The sequence below is a fragment of the Eubalaena glacialis genome, chromosome 3, assembly GCF_028564815.1.
Source record: "Eubalaena glacialis isolate mEubGla1 chromosome 3, mEubGla1.1.hap2.+ XY, whole genome shotgun sequence".
NCBI classification, from domain to species: domain Eukaryota; kingdom Metazoa; phylum Chordata; class Mammalia; order Artiodactyla; family Balaenidae; genus Eubalaena; species Eubalaena glacialis.
Window position 1 is genome coordinate 113,651,412 of NC_083718.1, and position 19,545 is coordinate 113,670,956.

Consider the following 19,545-nt stretch of genomic DNA (forward strand, 5'->3'; position numbering starts at 1 on the left):
GTTGAGTCACAGATTCCCTGGGGGGCAGAAATATGAAAAGCTAAAGGGGATTTTCTGAGAAATGAGGAAATAAGAAATAAAATAATATGGGGACAGGAGACAGAAGTCTTAGGATCAGATGACCAAACAATAAGGAGATTCAGCTAGGGAAGATAAAGAATGTTCAAAGAGGGCCTATAGCAAAAGTTATAGAAAATTATGAGAAAACAAGATTTGAAAGGCAAAACCCAAGAGGTACCAGCTAACTTGGTGTCTATAGTGACCAAAGATTTTAAAATAAGCCAAAAGGGCCCTAACTGGAAAGGTTTTTAGTTGTCAAGGGACCAAAAGGACCAAAGACTAGGAGAAAGATGGGTAGATCTAACTGTAGGGCTTAGGGAATAATGAAAGAGAAGGATTCAAGGTGAATGACAAAAGGAAACAGTGTTTACTGCTACAACCTTAAGACTGACTGCACAATGTGAAATATGCAATACGTCTAAGATGTGTGCAGTTTCGTTTCTTGAATTCAATTAAGTTACTATTTTTATGGGTCACTGACCCTTGAAATACCTACACTACATCCAAAGTTAGGCAAGTCAAATAAAAGGACTAGCAAAGCTTTCAGTATTTTGGGCCACATGGGTGCCTCTATTAAAATCAAATACCAGAGGTATACTTTTGTATGGAATAAACTTAGGAAATTTTGATGGTAGACTTTTAAATTTCATTTTCCATACTTTTTTCTGTTGTTGTTCCTTGCTATACATTTTGGAGAAGATAAGGCAATAGTTTGATACAAAAAGAAGTAGGACCTAACGTGTCCTCAGTAAGCAGCTGCTCATTAAGATAATACTTCCAGTTCCTGGCTCAGAGAGCAAGATTCTGAGATTACTGCTGAGCCTGGGCCTCTGACTTGTCAACCAAAAAAGCTACTTCCCCTTTAGTATAATGAACTACAGAAGTACAGTTAAACAGTTATCTATGAGGGTTTATTAGCAGGCATAGGATATGGTGGGTGAGCAGAGATACTGATATTTTTTTTGCCAGTGACCAAAATATTTACAAATTTCATAAACTGGAAAGAACTTTCTAAAAAATTAATAAGATCTGTTTCACAAATTACCAATTCAACTGGAACACTGAATAGCAGAAATGACAAAAGATTTGTTCTTATGGTTGATAAAAAATTTATGTCAGGGCATTCAAGTAAAGTTATTTTCTGTGTTCTGATTTAATGAATCATGTGAGCTGTATCTCGTTGGGTGACACAGATGCTGGCTCACTGAAGCCTTCTCTAGTGCCTCCCAGCACAGCCTTCCGTGGGACAGTGAGGCCAGAATAACATGTCAGACTGAAGTAACATCAAAGAAAGAAAAGTAGGGCTGGAGATGCTATGAGGTTGGCTCATAACACTTCTTGACCTGTGAGTGTCCAGTAAGTATTCAATGTCCTATGGGCTTCAATGACCTAACAAGTACCAAGTAGCAACAGTAATGCAGTAATGAATGGTCTTCAAAAGAAGACTTTTGCAATTCAACCTGAAAAACACTACACTGACTAGATGGTTTTAACTCTATTGAAAGACAGCCTTAGACACCACTAGTGATTTCTTAAAAGGTGAATGAGTATTAAATGTTTTATATATGCTTGCATAGTATCTACTTTAGTTCCTTTAAATCTGTTTGATTTTAAAGATGTACATTAATTTGGAAAACAAAACTTTTCTGATGATATCACTGATAAAAATGCTGATGAAAAATGAAATAGCATTAGCTATACTGGTAAAAATACAGATGTAACATAATGAGGCCATTCAACATTAATAAAATGTACTGTTAACAATGAAATTAAGGGACTAGCCTGTATATATCATATCCCACATGGAGATGTTCTTCTCTTTCAAATGATTACAAATAATATTTGAGAAGAAAAATGCCCTTAGAAGAAAAGATAGTAAAAAATATAAAGAGAATGATTACAACTTATCAAAATATAGCATATCACTTTACATGAAAGTTATATATAGGAAAGGAAAATAGGCACAAAATAGAGGTACAATATTTTCCAAGAAAGCTTAGAAAATCAATGAATAACTTTGTTTTCCCCTAATCAAAATTCTTCATATTTAGTATTTAGAGTTAAAAATATGAAAGAGTACTTACAATGACAGCAACACCAAAGCAATTAATGTCCACTCTGCAGGTTTATGTATAATATTTCTGTTTGTTAATCTGAAAGACAGTGAGATAAAATTTACCCAAAGATTGTTAAATACATAACCTTTCCATTTTTAGATATAATCAGATTTATGATATCGTGTGTTAAAGACCACTATTTTTTAATTCTTGTTATATTTGATAGAAAAGAGTCAATAGTATAATAATGTGGCTTGATATTCAGTATCTAATAATGGCCATCTCAAAAGGAAGTGTTCTAGCCCCACTTTTATGTATTTATAACAATACTACTATTAGACAAGATGGTGATACAGGAACAATATGGGAAACTGAATTGCATGGTTTATTAAAATACACAAACACATACACCCCCCTGTAACCATATCCTCTATGTTTTTCCCTAATCAAATGTTTTATTAAAGCTGACAAGGTAAGCAATTTCTGATTTTAATTTTAATTCACCTTTTGTACCTTTCTACCTTGTGCTAGGTTGGCAGCAGGCAATTAAGGGATGTCATAATCCATAATTTACAGAAATGAGAGTTGACTTAATAAATTTTAATACTAGGTCTTTATTCAAGAAAACTTAAGTTTTAAAAAATCAGAAGTAAATTCTATCACTTAGCAGTTGATGACAATAAAATACATTGTAGTCATCTTATTTCTCAGAAAGCATTTAAAAAATATCATTTATAAATCAATAAAAAAAACAGCCAACAACATCTGATAAAGGACTGTTATCCAAAATATCAAAGAAATCTTAAAACTTAACAATAGGAAAACAAACTGCCCAATTAAAAATTGGGTCCAAGACTTCAACAGACACCTCATTAGAGAAGATATACAGATGGCAAATAAGCATATGAAAAGATGCTCCACATCATATGTCATCAGGGAGATGGAAATTAAAACAATGAGATATACCACACTATTAGAATGGCCAATATCCTGACCATCAACAAAACCAAATGCTGGCAAGGATGTGAAGTAAGAGGAACACTCATTCATTGCTGGTGGAAAAAAAAAAAACGGCACAGCAATTTTGGATGACAGTCTGGTATTTCTCACAAAACTAAACATACTCCTATCATATAATCCAGCAATCACACTCCTTGGTATTTATTTGCCCAAAGGAGTCGAAAACTTATGCCCACACAAAGACCTGCACATGGATGTTTATAGCAGCTCTACTAATATAACTGTCAAAAACTGGGAAGCAACCAAGATACTCTTTAGTAGGTAAATGGATAAACTGTGGTACATCCGGACACTAGAATATTATTCAGCCCTAAAAAGAAATGAGCTAGTGGGACTTCCCTGGTGGTCTAGCGGTTAAGAATCCGCCTTCTGATGCACGGGACGTGGGTTTGATCCCTGGTTGGGGAACTAAGATCCCACATGTCGCAGGGCAACTAAGCCCACGTGCCGCAACTACTGAACCCGTGCGCTCTGGAGCCTGCGCACCACAACTAGAGAGAAGCCCATGTGCTGCAACGAAAGATCCCGCATGCCGCAACGAAGATCCCGAGTGCCGAAACTAAGACTTGATGCAGCCAAATAAATAAATAAATAACACCATAAAAAAAAAAAGGGCTATCAAGCCATGAAAAGACAAAGAGGTATTTTAAATGCATATTATTTAAGTGAAATTTAAATGCATATTATTTAAGTGAAAGAAGCCAGTCTGAAAAGGCTACAAACTGTATGATTCCAAGTATATGACATTATGGAAAAGGTAAAATTATGGAGATAGTAAAAAGATCAGGGACTTCCCTAGTGGTCCAGTGGTTAAGATTCTGAGCTCCCAGAGCAGGGGGCCCAGGTTCGACCCCTGGTCAAGGAACTAGAACTGGCATGCCACAACTAAGAGCCCTCATGCCTCAACTAAAAGATCCTGCATGCTGCAACTAAAGATCCTGCAAGCGGCAACGAATATCCTGCATGCGGCAACTAACACCCGGCGCAGCCAAATAGCTAGCTAGCTATTTATTTATTTATTTATTTATCTAGCTAGATAGATAATTAATTAATTAATTAATTAATTAATTAATTAATTAATTAATTAAAGAGATCAGTGGTTGCCAGGAGTTGTGAGGTAAGGGAGGATAGATGAATAGGTGGAGTGCAGAGGATTTTTAGGTCAGTGAAAATACTCCGTTACTATAATAATGGATAGATGTAATTATACATTTGTCCATACCCATAGAATGCACAACACCAAGAGTGAACTATGGACTCTGGGTGATAATGATGTCATTAACATAGGTGCATCAATTATAGCAAATGTATGACTCTGGTGGGGGATGGTTTTAACGGGGAAGGCTACGTGTGTGGGGGAAGGGGGCATAAGGAAAATCTCTGTACCTTTCTCCCAATTTTGCTATGAACCTAAAACTGATTTTAAATAAAGTCTTTGGAAAAAAAACCAGCCAATAAATAAATTAGCAAAGGACATGAGCGGCAATTTACAGAGGCGGAAAATCGAATGGCCAGTAAACATTTGAAAAGGAGCTCAATCTCACTATTAATCCGGGAAATTAATATAAAAATAATTCACTCCATTACATTGGCAAAAAGAAAAGATTAACAATACCAAGGGTTGGTAAGGACATGAAGAAATATTACTTTTAACACACTGTTGATGTGAGTAATCAATTTAGCAATATCTAATAATACTGAAAATGCATATGAATAACTTCTAAATATAAACCTTAAACTCTCTCACTATGCATAAGGAAATGTATATGAAGATGTCTGATGTGACACTGCTTATAATATAAAAAATGATAAATCGTGGCATTTTTATAGAATACTAAATAGCTGTTAAAATGAATGAACTAAACTTACACATTTTGCTCATCATAATTTGAATGAAAGCAAGTATGGTATGACATTATTTATACAAATCAAGAACAGACAATATTCATATTTATGGACACAAATATATGTACTAAAAGTATAAAAACAAAGACTGGAAAGATATACACGAAATTCACAGTACTGGTTGCTTCTGGGAGGAAAGGAGAATGGACTGGGGAAGAGGACAAAGAGGACTTCATGTTTTAGGTGTTCTGCATTGGTGATTCCATCTGCCTGAATGATAGATAAGTTTTCTTATGTCACCTTTGCAGTAGGGTCTACCTGGGTCACACTATTAGTAAGTGCAACTCCCTCCACCTCCCAGCCCCAAACTCTTGACTTTCCTTATCCTGCTATATATTTTTCTTTATCCTCGTACCACTTACCACCTTCTAACATAGTTATTGTTTATTATCTGTTTTGCCTGGGCTGAGGGCAGGAATCTTTGTGTTCTTCACATATTTATTCCAAGTGCCCAGAATAAGAGTCAGAAGAGATTCAATTAATTTTCTCTGAATGAATGAACTTATAACATTTTATTTATTTTATTTAAAAATGTATGTCTTAATCAAATCTAATAAAATATTAAAATCTATTAATTCTGAGTGGAGAATATGTGTATCTTTGTTACATTACTCTGAATTTTTTCCATAGTTAAAATGTCTACAAATGTTTCCATAGTTAAAAGTCTATATGATATAAAAAGCAAGTACAGTATAGTGGTTAAAGAGTCTGACAGATATGGGTTCAATATTCAGATCTGTCATTAGTAGTGTTTTACATTGGACACATTCAATGGCTGTAAAACTTTTTTTTTTTCATTTATGTTATTTTTGGCTGCATTGGGTCTTTGTTGCTGCGCACAGGCTTTCTCTAGTTGAGGCGAGCAGGGGCTACTCTTTGTTGTGGTGTGCGGGCTTCTCATTGCGGTGGCTTCTCTTGCTGCGGAGCACAGGCTCTAGGTGAGTGGGCTTCAGTAGTTGTGGCATGCGGGCTCAGTAGTTGTGGCTCGCAGGCTTAGTCGCTCCACGGCATGTGGGATCTTCCCGGACCACGGCTCAAACCCGTGTCCTCTGCATTGGCAGGCGGGTTCTTAACCACTGTGCCACCAGGGAAGCCCACTGAAACTTTTTTTTTTTTAATTTAGTAAAATGGGGACAATAGTACTACCTCCCTTACAGGGTTCTTGTGAGGATTAAACGTACAAACAACATCCATGTTGCCAAATCCAATGGACATTTCTCAGTTCCCACCTTAATCTACCAGGAGCATTTGACACAGTTGATCACTCCCTTCTCCTTGGAACACTTTCTTCACTTGGTTTCCCCTCGCCTGATTCCCCTCCCCTCTGACTGGCACTCCTTCTGAGATTTTGGATCACCGCAGGGCCTCTGCCCTTGTGTCTCTCCTCTCCTCTATATGTGCTCATTCCCTTGGTGATGTCATCCAATCTCATAGTTTTAAATATTAGATAACTATGTGCTCACAACTCTTAAATTTATTATGTCTAGCCTGTACCTCTTCCTTGAATTACAGACTTCTATATCTAATGATCTACCTTCATTTCCACTTGAATGTCTAATAGGCATCTCAAAACTTTAGTATAGCCAAAATCGATTTCCTTATCTTCCCCCGCAAACTGGGTCCTCTTGTAGGTATCTCCATCTCAGTAAATGGCTACCCAATCCTTCTAGAATCCAGCTGCTCAAGCCAAAAATTTGGTGGGTAACCTCGACTCTCTTCATATCCCATGTCAAATCAGTCATCAAATCCTGATGGTTCTATTTTCAAAATAAAATCTTATCGCTTTTTATTACCTCCACTACTTTCACCTTGGTCAACGTCATTTCTTGCCTAGATTACTGAAACAACATCCTAAACAGCATCTAAACGGTCTTCCTGCCTCTGACCATCTACTACAATTCTCAAATCAGCAGACAGAGTGATACTGCTAAAAATATGTCAGATCACATCCTTCCCCTATTCAGAATCCACAAACTGCTCTCCATCTCACTCAGAGTAAAAGTCAAAGAATGACCATGGCTCCAAGGACTATATAACTATACTATAGCCATTCCCTGCCCTTTACTTCTCTGACCATATCTCTTTGTACCTTTGCCTCTGCTCATTTCTCCAGCCTCACCAGCATCCTTAATATTCTGTGAACATACCAGGCCTGCTTCTGCTTCAGGGCATTTGCACCTGTTGTTCCCTGTCTGATATATTTTCACAGATAGCAACATGGCTTGTTCCCTCACCAACTGTTAGGTCTTTATACAGATGGCACCTTCTCAATGAGGTCTTCCCTAACCAGCCTATTTAAAAATCACATCTTCCTCCTTAGTACCATCCCTTTTTCCCTGCTTCTGGAGAGAAAAGGAGGAGAATGAACTGGGAAAGGGAAAAAGGTATATCACCACATAATAACACACATATTGTCTTTAAAATTTTACATACCCTCTCCATTAGAATAGTTAATGAGAGAAGGATTTTTTTTCATTTTGTTCACTGTTTTATCTGTAGCAACTAAAACAGAATCTAGCACATAACCAAAAAAGGCCAAAGAAGGGTAAGCGTGTAAGAAAAAAAAAAATGTCAAAAACAGTTAAATAGAATTTCCTTTTCTATATTCAAATCTCCCAAAGCCAAGAAAAATTTAAGATTTCATGAATTTATTTACTCGTTCAGAAAAAAATCTAGTGAGTGCCTGCTCTATGCTACCATTTCAGGCATTGGGGAAAACACAAGATCTCTGCTTTCACTTCAAAGTACTTTAAGTGGCAGAACAGCAAAATTTTTACCTGCTATCATATTTCCCCTTTTGCTGAGCCAAAATAATTTCAAGCACAGATGCTAAATTATCATACTTAACTATTTTCTGAGTGATAATTCAAAAATTAAAACAGTAATATTTGATAGAAAACATTTTAAAAGCACAGTTTCAAAATATAATTGGAAATTCCATACAGATTTAGAAAAAATACACTGAGTCATCACTGATGAAATTTAAAAAGGACTTGTGTGTCAAAATACAATTTTAATTCAAATCATATTCAGAAAAATATCTTGCTTCAACAGTGACAACAGTGAATCATTACCAAGCAGCTTCTGATGGAACCACTATGACAGGTAAATCAATGTAACATTCCAGATAAATGACTATGATGCAATTCAGTGGAAAGCACAGCTCTATTCACTGGGGAAAGATTCTTCAAAGAGCTGAAAAAGCTGCTTCATGTTTACTTCTAACAGGCTCTCAAGTCTGGCTGAATATTAGGATCACCTGGGGGGCTTCTGAAAAACACTAATGTCTAAGCCCAACCCCAGCCAAATGAAACTCAATCTCTAGGGGTGGAGCCAGACATCTGCAGTTGTTAAAAGCTCCCCAGGTAATTCTGATGCACAACTGGCTTAAGAATCACTGTTCTACAAGTTCCTATTATTGATTATCATTTCAAAGAGAAAGATATGGTTATTTATGTCAACTCTCCCACCACCAGTATTGATTGAAAAGATCTCCCAACACTAGTCACTGTCATCAATACGGCGTTTTCCCAGAGACTTCACCTAGAAGACCTAGCCTATGGTCACATACCTGTTAAAATTGTCCTGCCACAATCTGAAGACCCCAAAACGCGTTCTTACCAGAGGTCTTTCTGTATTGTAACTGACATTTTGCTAAAAAGCAGCAAAGTCAATTTAAGCAATTTTTATTAAAGCTATAGACTTTGACTTGCAGGTACTAAAGAGTAAATATTTTCAAAAATAACTTAACAACAACGTTTTTATATATAGCATCCACTACACCAAAACAAAGAAGAATTTTTTGGCTTATTTCTGCAGAACTTGTTGAATTTCAAACATATATAAAAATAGAACATAAAATCAACTCCCATATAGTTATCATAACTTTGACAATTATCAACTCCTGGTCAATCATGTTTCATCTATACAACTTCATATTCAACATCACCCTAACCTGGATAATTATGAAGCAAATCCCACACATCATATTGTTTCATCTAGGCTTTATTTTAATTTAGTGTAAATAATGCAGAAAGTAACTTGAAAAAACTTATACTTACATAGTAAGAATGACAGAAAAAGGTGATAAAATAACAGTTTATAAATATAAAAGGAAAATGACATTTGAGTCTCCTCATTTCTGCAGTCTGTTGGCTACCTCTTACTAAACTAAAGAACACTGTGCCTCTTGTCTTGGCTAGCTTATGTGTCACAGAAGGCACAGGTAACAGAATCCTCTCAAGTAGAGTTCTTACTTGGGGTCTAGAGTGGTGATAAATGAAATTACTTTTTTTAAAAAGAAAATCTTTAATACTAATAATTACCGAGACAACCAATAGATTCCTTAAAAAAATTTTTTTTTCAGGGGCTTCCCTGGTGGTGCAATGGTTAAGAATCCACCTGCCAGGGCTTCCCTGGTGGCGCAGTGGTTAAGAATCCACCTGCCAATGCAGGGGACACGGGTTCGATCCCTGGCCCGGGAAGATCCCACATGCCACGGAGCAACTAGGCCTGTGTGCCACAACTACTGAGCCTGCACTCTAGAGCCCGCGTGCCACAACTACTGAGCCTGTGAGCCATAACTACTGAAGCCCGTGCACCTAGAGCCTGTGCTCCACAACAAGAGAAACCACTGCAGTTAGAAGCCTGCGCACAATGAAGAGTAGCACCCTCTCGCCGCCACTAGAGAAAGCCTGCGCACAGCAATGAAGACCCAACACAGCCAAAAATAAAAACAAACAATAAATTTATTAAAAAAAAAAAAAAAAGAATCCACCTGCCAATGCAGGGGACACGGGTTCGAGCCCTGGTCCGGGAAGATCCCACATGCCACGGAGCTACTAAGCCCGTGTGCCACAACTACTGAGCCTGCGCTCTAGAGCCCATGAGCCACAACCACTGAGCCCACGCGCCTACAGCCCATGCTACGCAACAAGAGAAGCCACCACAATGAGAAGCCCACGCACCGCAATAAAGTGTAGCCCCCGCTTGCCACTAGAGAAAGCCCACACCCAGCAAAGAAGACCCAATGCAGCCAAAATTAAATAAATAAAATAAATTTATAAAAAAATTTTTTTTCAGCTTTACTGAGGTATAATTGACACATAGTAATTTTATATATTTAAGGTACACAAGTTGATGTTTTGATATATGTATACGATGTGAAATGACCACCACAATCAAGCTAATTAACATTTCCATCACAGAGTTACCATTTCCTTCCTTCCTTCCTTCCTTCCTTCCTTCCTCCCTCCCTCCCTCCCTCCCTCCCTCTCTCTCTGGTGAGGCCACTTAAGATCTATCCTCTCGACTTAGATTTGGGGTCTAAACCCAACTACTAGTTGTGTGATTTGAGATTACTTAATCTCTCATCTCTCATCTGTAAAATGAGGATAATACCACTATTTTTTGGAAATTAAATGTGTAAAGTGCCAAGCACAGTCCGGTAGATAATAAGTACTATATTGAATACATGTATTGACATGGACTAAACATTATTACCAGGGCTGCTTCAAAAGACCAAAATAACAAATAGCCTGGACAGTGAGTGGTTTCCAACCTGAAATACCTAAATTTCTAGGGCACATGAAAGTAATAATGTGGCAATCTTGCAGTTGTAGCCATTTTTTTCCAATGGGTTTCTAGTAAGTTCTGAGAACCTCAGAATAGTTAAAAAAAAAAAAAAGAAAGAAAACATACAATTAGATAGAAAAACAGCTTTCGAAAATATAGGCAGAGTAAGTTGAATCACTTGTTCATCCATTCTAAATGAGTGGGGTAAAAAATGAAGTACAAAATTCATATTTGTAGTTCAAGATCAAAGGCTTTATTCTAATATTTCATCTAATGTGTCTTCAGTGACTTTACCAGTTTGCTCAGAATGGTGATTAAATAAACACTGTCTGCAAGAAATTGAGTAACAAGTCCTTTAAAAATCAATGAAACAGAGTAGCACCTGGTCTTCATCTTCCCTCAGCTAACCTTTCTTAATATGATATTTACTTTCTAATAAATCCTGAACAGATCCTAAACTTCAGTGCTTCCACACTGTGCATATCTATTCAAACTTTATCATCAGTGTAGACAGTTGAAAAACACTTTTGTTTTCTTTTGGATGCATGGTTTTGTGACAGGTATACGACCCAGACCTAAAAAACAAGTGTCTCTCTCTTCCTAACTAAATAGAAATGCAAAGAAGTTCAGCTTTGGTCTTGGTATTTGGCCCAAACCCTCCTTTTAGCAAAGCATTTAGTCAGTCTTCCAAAGGCCTAGGCCAATCTGAGCATGATTTCTGGCATTCTTAAACTTGTGTGTGATCAATGATCTTGTGATTGCAGTTACCATGACATCCAATGAGTGTAACAATGTCAGTAATTAGCACAATCATGTCATTCAGATTTATTGTTATTCCCTGAACATTCACTTTCAAATATAAACATTCTAGATGAAATGGAGTGAAAATGTTCTTATGTGCTTGTTTTATCAGTCAATACAAGAGTAAAATGCTGTAGTAATTAATGTGGCTTATGAAAACTTAATTTTATACATAAAAGAATTAGTAAATATTTTCAGTTATTTAGCAAAATAGATTGACAGTTAATACAAATATGTCATACATTAAATAGATAACTTCCTCAAGAACACTATACCTTGGAAAAAATGTTTATAAATATTCAAATAATGTAAGACAAAATAATAGAGATTAGATTTATCATAATTCAGTCTTTGCAGAACTGTATCATGTACTATCATTCATAACATTAAAGAAAATAACATTTAAGAGCTGTATTTAAATTTCAGTTATTTACTTCCATTTAAGTCATAAATTTTTCAAGAAAACATCCTATTGGGGAATTCTTCACACCTTGTGATGATGAATTAAAAATAATGTTACCTCATAATACCATGGGATGGAAAAATACCTAAACTATGTAAATAACAGATGGGCAATAATTCAAATATAATCTCTAATCAAAATAATTTTTAAGATGTTAAGACAAACCTGTTAGAGAAAATTAGGATACCCCAAACACATTTTGTTTAGTAAAACGTCACAGTAAACAACTCTACAAGAATGTCTTAATATAGTCTTAAGTCTATGAAGGCTGAAGATTCAAACATAAAGTGTTACAACCAATCCTTTTCAGTAGCTGAAGATGAAGAATTTTTGAGACATGCCTAAACTTTGAATCCTAGTTCCTATTAAAATAATTTATTGGAAAACATTTTCCTGAATTACTTTGTGGCACTCAAAAAGGTTAGTGATGTTTTCAAATGTGCTGGTTGAAAGTGTATATCTATTTGGTATTACCTATGTACAATTCAGGGACTGCAAGAGAAATCTAATTGCTGACAGTGCCAAGAAATTGTTCCTGTATTATAATTGTAAACTTTAAAAATCTTACTACTATAGTTGGCAATAAACTATAATAATTATTGATTTTTTGGATGAAATGATTCTTTTACCCTAGAAGTTCATCCTATGTTGGTGCTATCTGGCTTTAGCCACAAATACTAATTTAACTTTGGGTCACTGGCATTGGGCCAAAATGTGTATTTGGTACACCTCTACTAATAACGTATTTAGAGGCCTATCTCTATGCTTCTTAGTAGAGAACCTCGTCTTAGCCTGTTGAATATTTTTACCTTGATAGTTGCAGAAAAATCCCAACTGCTCCACTTCGTAATTGATATTCTCTATTTTCCTGTCCTTGTCTTATCACTTTAAGTCTGTTCCACACTACTCAAAGCTAAATTATCCACTGTTTTGCACTGCTGTCTGTGCTCACCTTGTCTTCTCACAGGAGTTCTTCCTCGAGGGTGGGCATTAATCTTCTTGTGTATTGTCCATAGTGCTGGTCATCTGATATATATTTATTAATTCACTAAAATCCAAGATGTCACTGACTAACCACCTTTGTGTCTCAGATATTCTCCTTCTTAATTTTAGGCTATTCCATAAATAAACTATCCAAAACTAAACATATCAAGGTTTGAGCAAATAAGGGGTTGCATTTAACAAAAAATATAAGCTGGAGGGGGAGGGACAAATTGGGAGATTGGGATTGACACATACACACTACTACATATAAAACAGATAACTAATAAGGACCTTCCTACTGTATAGCACAGGGATGGGAAAAGAATCTAAAAAAGAGTGGATATATGTATACGTATAACTGATTCACTTTGCTGTACACCTGAAACTAACACTGTAAATCAACTACAATAAAAATTAAACAAAAACAAAAGAAAACAAAAGATATAAGTAATGTTGTTTAGTGGAAGAGAAAATAAAACAGTATTTAGATTTAAGACAATGAAGGTAACTCATTTACTTTCTTCATGACTTAGTCTACTATGGATTCTGCAAGGCAATTACATAAAGTCAAAATAACTGAGAAGGAAAATCCTAATATTAACACTAACCTGAAAGTTCGGACAAGATTTTTAAGTTGTGCGTAAATATCTCCTAATGTAATCTGAAGAGGCCCCAAAAGTCCAGGCAATCTGAAAATAAAAAATTATATTTCCTTTAAAATATAATTATATAGATACATTTCTGGGGGTCTTGCCTAAGTCTGGATTTTCCATAGGGAATCACTGAGGTGGAGACAATTAAGCGAGGTTATAACTGGTAAGAAGTCATAAAGAAATATTTCAAAATAACTCCACACTCTATTTTGTAGCCTATGCTACAGAATGAGGCACTGAAATGCAAAAATATCATTTTGGCTGCCATCTATATTCTTGTCTCTAGTATTTCTTACCTTTTTACTTTCAAATATTAAATAAATGGAAAGAACACAGGCCAGAAGAACTGCCCTCCAAATGGTCCAATATGGGAGTGTGGCATATTTCTTATTACGTCCTTATGGTAAGAGTAAACATTGGTACATTTCTACAGAGCAATTTGACAATATATACTAATATTTTAAATGTGGACACTCTTTGACCCAACAGTTTTACTATGAAAAAATTTATCCTAAAGAAATAATCAAACATAAAAAAGATGGTTATTGGAGAAATATTTTTAGTAGTGAAAAACTGGTAACAAATGTCCATCAATAGGTGGTTAAATAAATTATGATATAACCATATAATAATAAAATCTTTAAAATAATAATATAAATCTATCTTTTTTAATGTAGAAAGATATTCATGATAAATGTTAAGTGAAAAATGCATATGTAGTATTGTTCCATTTTTATAAAAACATACATGTTATAATGCAATTGCATATCACACATAGTATATATCGAACATATGTCATTCTCTCTAGGTTTAGACTATACCAGAGGGAACCAAAAGGGAATGAATATACACACACCATCTATACCACATATATATCAGGGATAAACATCAAAATATTAAGTTACTGTTGAGTGGTGGGATTACAGGTGATTTTTGCTTCCTTATTTATATCACTTTCTATAGCCTAAATCTTCTGGAATGAACATGTATTACTTTTTAAAAAGACTTATTATAAAAGTTTAAAACACGTTTCAAAATAGAGACAGTAACAATAATAACCCCATATTTCTATTCCCAGATTCAACCTCCCTATATTTTGTTACATTTGCTTCATTTTTCCTTCCTTCTTTTTTTTTGCAATATCTTAAAGTAAATCCCTGACATCATGTCATTTGACCCCTAAATTATTCCTTATTTATCTCTAAATACAAGTGTATTTTCGTATATAATCATAATAAAACCATCACACCTAACCAAATTAACAATAATTCCTTAATATCATCTAATACTCAGTGCATATTTCATGTTCTTTGATTTTCTAAAAGTTTTTTGTACAGTTGGTGCTACTTTTACAATGAGAAAAAACTCAACTGCTTTCATAAACAACCAACCAAAAAAATCCCTATGTCACTATAATTATTTTGTTTTCAGTGTTCTTTGTGCTTCTTCTTAAATTATTCCACCACTTCTCAAATTTAGTTCTTGCCCTAAAATCGATAACTTGGTCTTCTAGCAGGGTTCCTTTTGGTATCTTCTGTTGTAGCCAAAACCCATAAGGAACAGAATCCCTTCAATGTCATGCCTATGTGGTCTTAAATTTAAAACTGGGTACTTTCATTAGATAAAAAGTCTAGAAAACTATTTTCACATAAATCTCTACCTACTAATTACATGCTAGTATAGTTAATCTATCCCAACTTTCAAAACCTATGTAACTAAAATCAAGGACTGATATTTTCTTATCCTATGAATCAGACAGATGGTGACTTACACTGTTGTCTAAAATAATATTTAACTGAAACAAATGTACAAGTATGAAGAGCAGGTAAAAGACAAAACAGATTTATTATATATGAAGAGTCTAACACATAACAGGCATTCAATGAATATTAATTTAAACACTTATTTAACATGTAAAATTTAGAGAAGTAAGCTGTTCAAAATACTATGGCTTCTAGAAAATAGGCTTTTCTTATTTTTGAACTACTACAAAATTAGACTTCTCCACGTGCACAGGACCTTAAATAATGACTGAAAACACCTTTCTGTCTTTTCTGCTGAAGAAAAAAAATGCTGGTTGAAAAGTTCAAGACAGCCGTCACACCTCTGAAAAAAAGGTTTTCAAGCTCCTTTTGAAAGAGAAACCAAGATTGCAATTTTCAAATGTCATTTATCACTGGGCTAATTACAAGAACAACAACTTCCACTACGGGAAGCTTAAAACTAAAGTACAAAACTCAAGTTGCTGTGTGTGAAATGGTTCTATGAATACGTATACAGAATAAGTCAATAAACCGTTAAACCTTTATAAAATCTTATTTACACGTGAAACTGACGTGACACATTTACCACAAATCAGTATTTAAATGGGTCTAGCTCTGATATTTTTTCCCTGACTTCACTAGATTATTAAATGGGAGTGAGGTAGTTTGGTTTTCTACTCCCATAATTTCAACCTTCCTCTTTATTATGTGTCTCTATGTCTTCTACACAAAACAATTTCAACATTCTTTGGTAGGACATCTTAAAAATCTAAATTTCTCAGGTGACGAAATCCATGTAAACTTTACACATTATTCTTCTGTTCAAAATTCAAGGATTACACCAATAAGTTATGAACCCACAAATACCAAATTAATTTTTAAATATTATAAACATGGAATGATAATTACATACTTACACTTTACTCAATTTTTCAAGTACGATGCGTTTTCTAATCTGGTTCTGAGAATGTGAATCTATCAGTGGAAAGGTGGGATCATGCTGAATCACATTTTCAAACAAAGCAAAATAAAATCATAAATTTACATTCTTTCTTTGATAAGAACAACAAACATTAAAACACAAAAAGTTTATACCTGTGGTATGGTAGAATAAAAATTAGACTTCAGAATTAGAATATTTAAATTTGAGTATCGGCTCAGTCAGTAGGCTGGTATGAACTTGCTTGAGTCATCTGCCCTCTTTTGAGAGCATTTTCTCATCTGTATAATAGGGATACTAATACCTTCTTTATTAAATGAGAAAATGTATATAAAAAGACTTTGTAAAATGCTAAATGCTATATAAATGTAGGAGATTAAAGGACTAAAATTATCAAATACTATAAATGTATTATGGGAAATTCCACTTCTAGAAATGGCAAACAAGATAATTCAAACCACTTCTTCTGCTGAAAAACTGAAAAAACTGGGAAAAAACCCACGATTGTTTGAAAGCATCAGAGAGCTAATAAGGTAGTAAAGAATTATGGTCTGAGATTCTGGAGAAAGTAATTCCAGAGAAGGCACTGACTAATTCCAGAAGAGGCAATTTAGATAATGAGAACCTGAGCCTCAGAGTTCAGGGCATGCCAAGAAGGAAGAGGTACTGTCAACCTACCCCAAACTTGAGACCAGGACTTAGAAGGACCATACTCCAGGAGTAAGAATGAAGAGGAAACGGACTGGCTCTTGCAGGGACTGAAGCCCAGCTTCAAATCACCTTAATCACTGATTGGATTAAAGTGATTTGGGGGGACTTCCCTGGTGGTCCAGTGGGTAAGACTCTGCACTCCCAATGAAGGGGGCCCCGGGTTCAATTCCTGGTCAGGGAACTAGACCAGCAAATCATCTGCCAGAAGCAAACACAAATCTGTTCTAGAGGAAGATAACATCAGCCTGGGTTTCAAGTTATCTCTAATTTTTATTATGCAATGTTTGCCACATAATAAAACAATAAGAAAACAAGACAATATGATCAAAATCTGAAACATTAGCTCATAGAAATCAACCCCTAGGAAATCCATGTAATGAAGTTATCAACCTTATTTAGAATATGCTGAATATATTCAAAGAAAAATAACAAGATGGAAAATTTTAGCAGAGAACTGGAAGCTATATTAAAAAACCAAACAAAACTCCTAGTAACTGAAAAATACAGTACTTAAAAGAACTCAATGGATAGATTTAATAACATAGTAGAAAAGACTGAACAGAGAATACTGATTTGGAAAATATCCAGAATGAAGCACAGACACACACCCCTCTCCTCCCACCCCCCGGCTTGGGGTAATGCAAAGCACAAGAGAATATAAAAAACAGAAGATACAGTGAAAAAGACTAACGTATCTGCAATTGGAGTACCAGGTAGAGAGGAAAGGGAGAATGGGACAGAAGCAATACCTGAAGAGATAATAACTGAGAATATTCCAAAACTGATAAAAAAAAAAAATCAAGTCACAGATTTAAGTATACAACAGCCAAAAGAATAAATACAAATATAATCACACCTAGGCAAAGCATTCTAAAATTGATGGTAACCAAAGACAAAAAAAAAAAAAAAATCTTAAAAGTAGCTAAAGGAAGAAACAGTATTTTCAAATAAGAGAAATAAATGGAAGCCAAAAGACAATGAATATGTATTTTCAATGGGCTGCAAGAAAATAACTACTAATTTAGAATTAATTTAGAATTCAATGTCCAGGAAAACATCTTTCAAAAGTGAAAGTAAAATAAAGAATGTCCTGACAAAACTGAGAAGATTCATCATTAGCAAACTGGCACTAATGGAAATAAAGGATATTCTTCAGGCCCAAGGCGAACGATCCCAGATGAAAGAATGGAGATGCAGGAAGGCATGAAGAACAGTAAAAGAGTAATTAATTGGATAAATCCAACTTAATACTGACTATAAACAATCTATAAAAATACACAACAACAGAGCACGTTAAGTCAAGATGGGGTAAATGGAATTAAAGTTTCTAAGGTACTAATTGTCCAGGAAGCAATAAAAGTATTAACTTAGATTTTAATAAGACACAGATTCAGTTTTTAATCTTTAGGGAAACCAATTAATGATCAGTAAAAGAATGTATAAAAACTAGCTAACAGAGGGCAAAAAATGGAATAATGATATATGATCCAAAGAAAGCAAGAAAGGAGAGAAGAACACAGAACAGGTGGGACATGCAGAAAGCAACAAGTGAGATGCTAGATTTAAACCCAAATATATCAATTATGACACTAAATGTAAATGGACTAAATTCTCCACATAAAGGACAAAGATTGTCAACCTAGATTTAAAAAAAAAAAGATAGACCTTGAAAATACTAATAAAAGAATGCAAGTGTCAGGAAAGTAGATCTTGTAAAGCCAAAAATAAATAAATAAATAAATAAATAAAATCAATGGAGAGCAAAGTCACTCCATATGCTAAGAGGTTAGATTTACCAGGAAGACATAACAATCTCACATTTGCACCCAAGATCATGGTCTCAAAATATTAAAAGTAAAATTCACAAAACTAAAAGGAAAAATAATCAATTTATAATTATGCTGAGAGATTTTAACTCACCTTGCCCATCTCTCTCAGTAACTTAAGGAATGAGCAAACAAACAAAACAAAAAAGAAAGAAGAAAAAAAAGAAAGAAAGAGAAGAAAAGAAAAAGAAAAATCAACAGTGCTTTAACGTGCACACATTTCCCCAGAGAGAAACAATGAAATCTGACCGATACTCCTCACCATAAACAAAAATCAATTCCAGATGAATTACAGATCTGTTAAAGGAAAAACAAAGCTTCTAGAAGATGAAATAACCTGGGCTAAGTAAAGATTTCTTAAAGAAGTCACTAAAGGGAACCATTAGTAAACTGGACTCAAGACACCATTAATGAGAGTGAAAAGGCAAGTCTCAGAGTGGAAGATATTTGTAATACACAAAAATGGGCTTGAATCCTGAATACATAAAGAATTCCTGATATTCCAATAGATAAATGGAAAAAAAGACTTGAACAGGCACTTCACAAAAGAGACTATCCAAATGGTTCATAAGCAGATGAAACAGTGCTCAACTCATTAATCATCAGAGAAATGTATTATAACCTAAAATCAGTACCATCGGAATAGTGAAAAGTAACAATATCAAGTATTGGTGAGAATGTGGAGTCATGTAAACTCTCATACAGTGACAGTAGAATATAAAATGGCAGAACCATTTTGGAAAACTGTTTGGCATTATGTAGTAGAGTTGCATATATGTATACACTCT

The 19,545-nt window shown here is 34.8% G+C and overlaps 1 protein-coding gene across 3 annotated transcripts in view; it reads right to left on the minus strand.

Moving 5' to 3' along the window:
- Positions 1-19,545, minus strand: part of RPAP2 (RNA polymerase II associated protein 2) — an 83,609-nt gene that overhangs the window by 32,321 nt on the left and 31,743 nt on the right. For 2 of the 3 annotated variants that reach the window (XM_061183891.1, XM_061183892.1), the window contains exons 9-11: positions 16,198-16,280; positions 13,473-13,553; positions 2,145-2,213 (exon numbers count right to left, since the gene is read on the minus strand). In XM_061183891.1, the coding sequence (XP_061039874.1) occupies positions 2,145-2,213; positions 13,473-13,553; positions 16,198-16,280 (233 nt within the window). Of the gene's footprint in view, positions 1-2,144; positions 2,214-13,472; positions 13,554-16,197; positions 16,281-19,545 lie in introns of those variants that run through there. The other variant, XM_061183893.1, reaches the window with a different exon arrangement.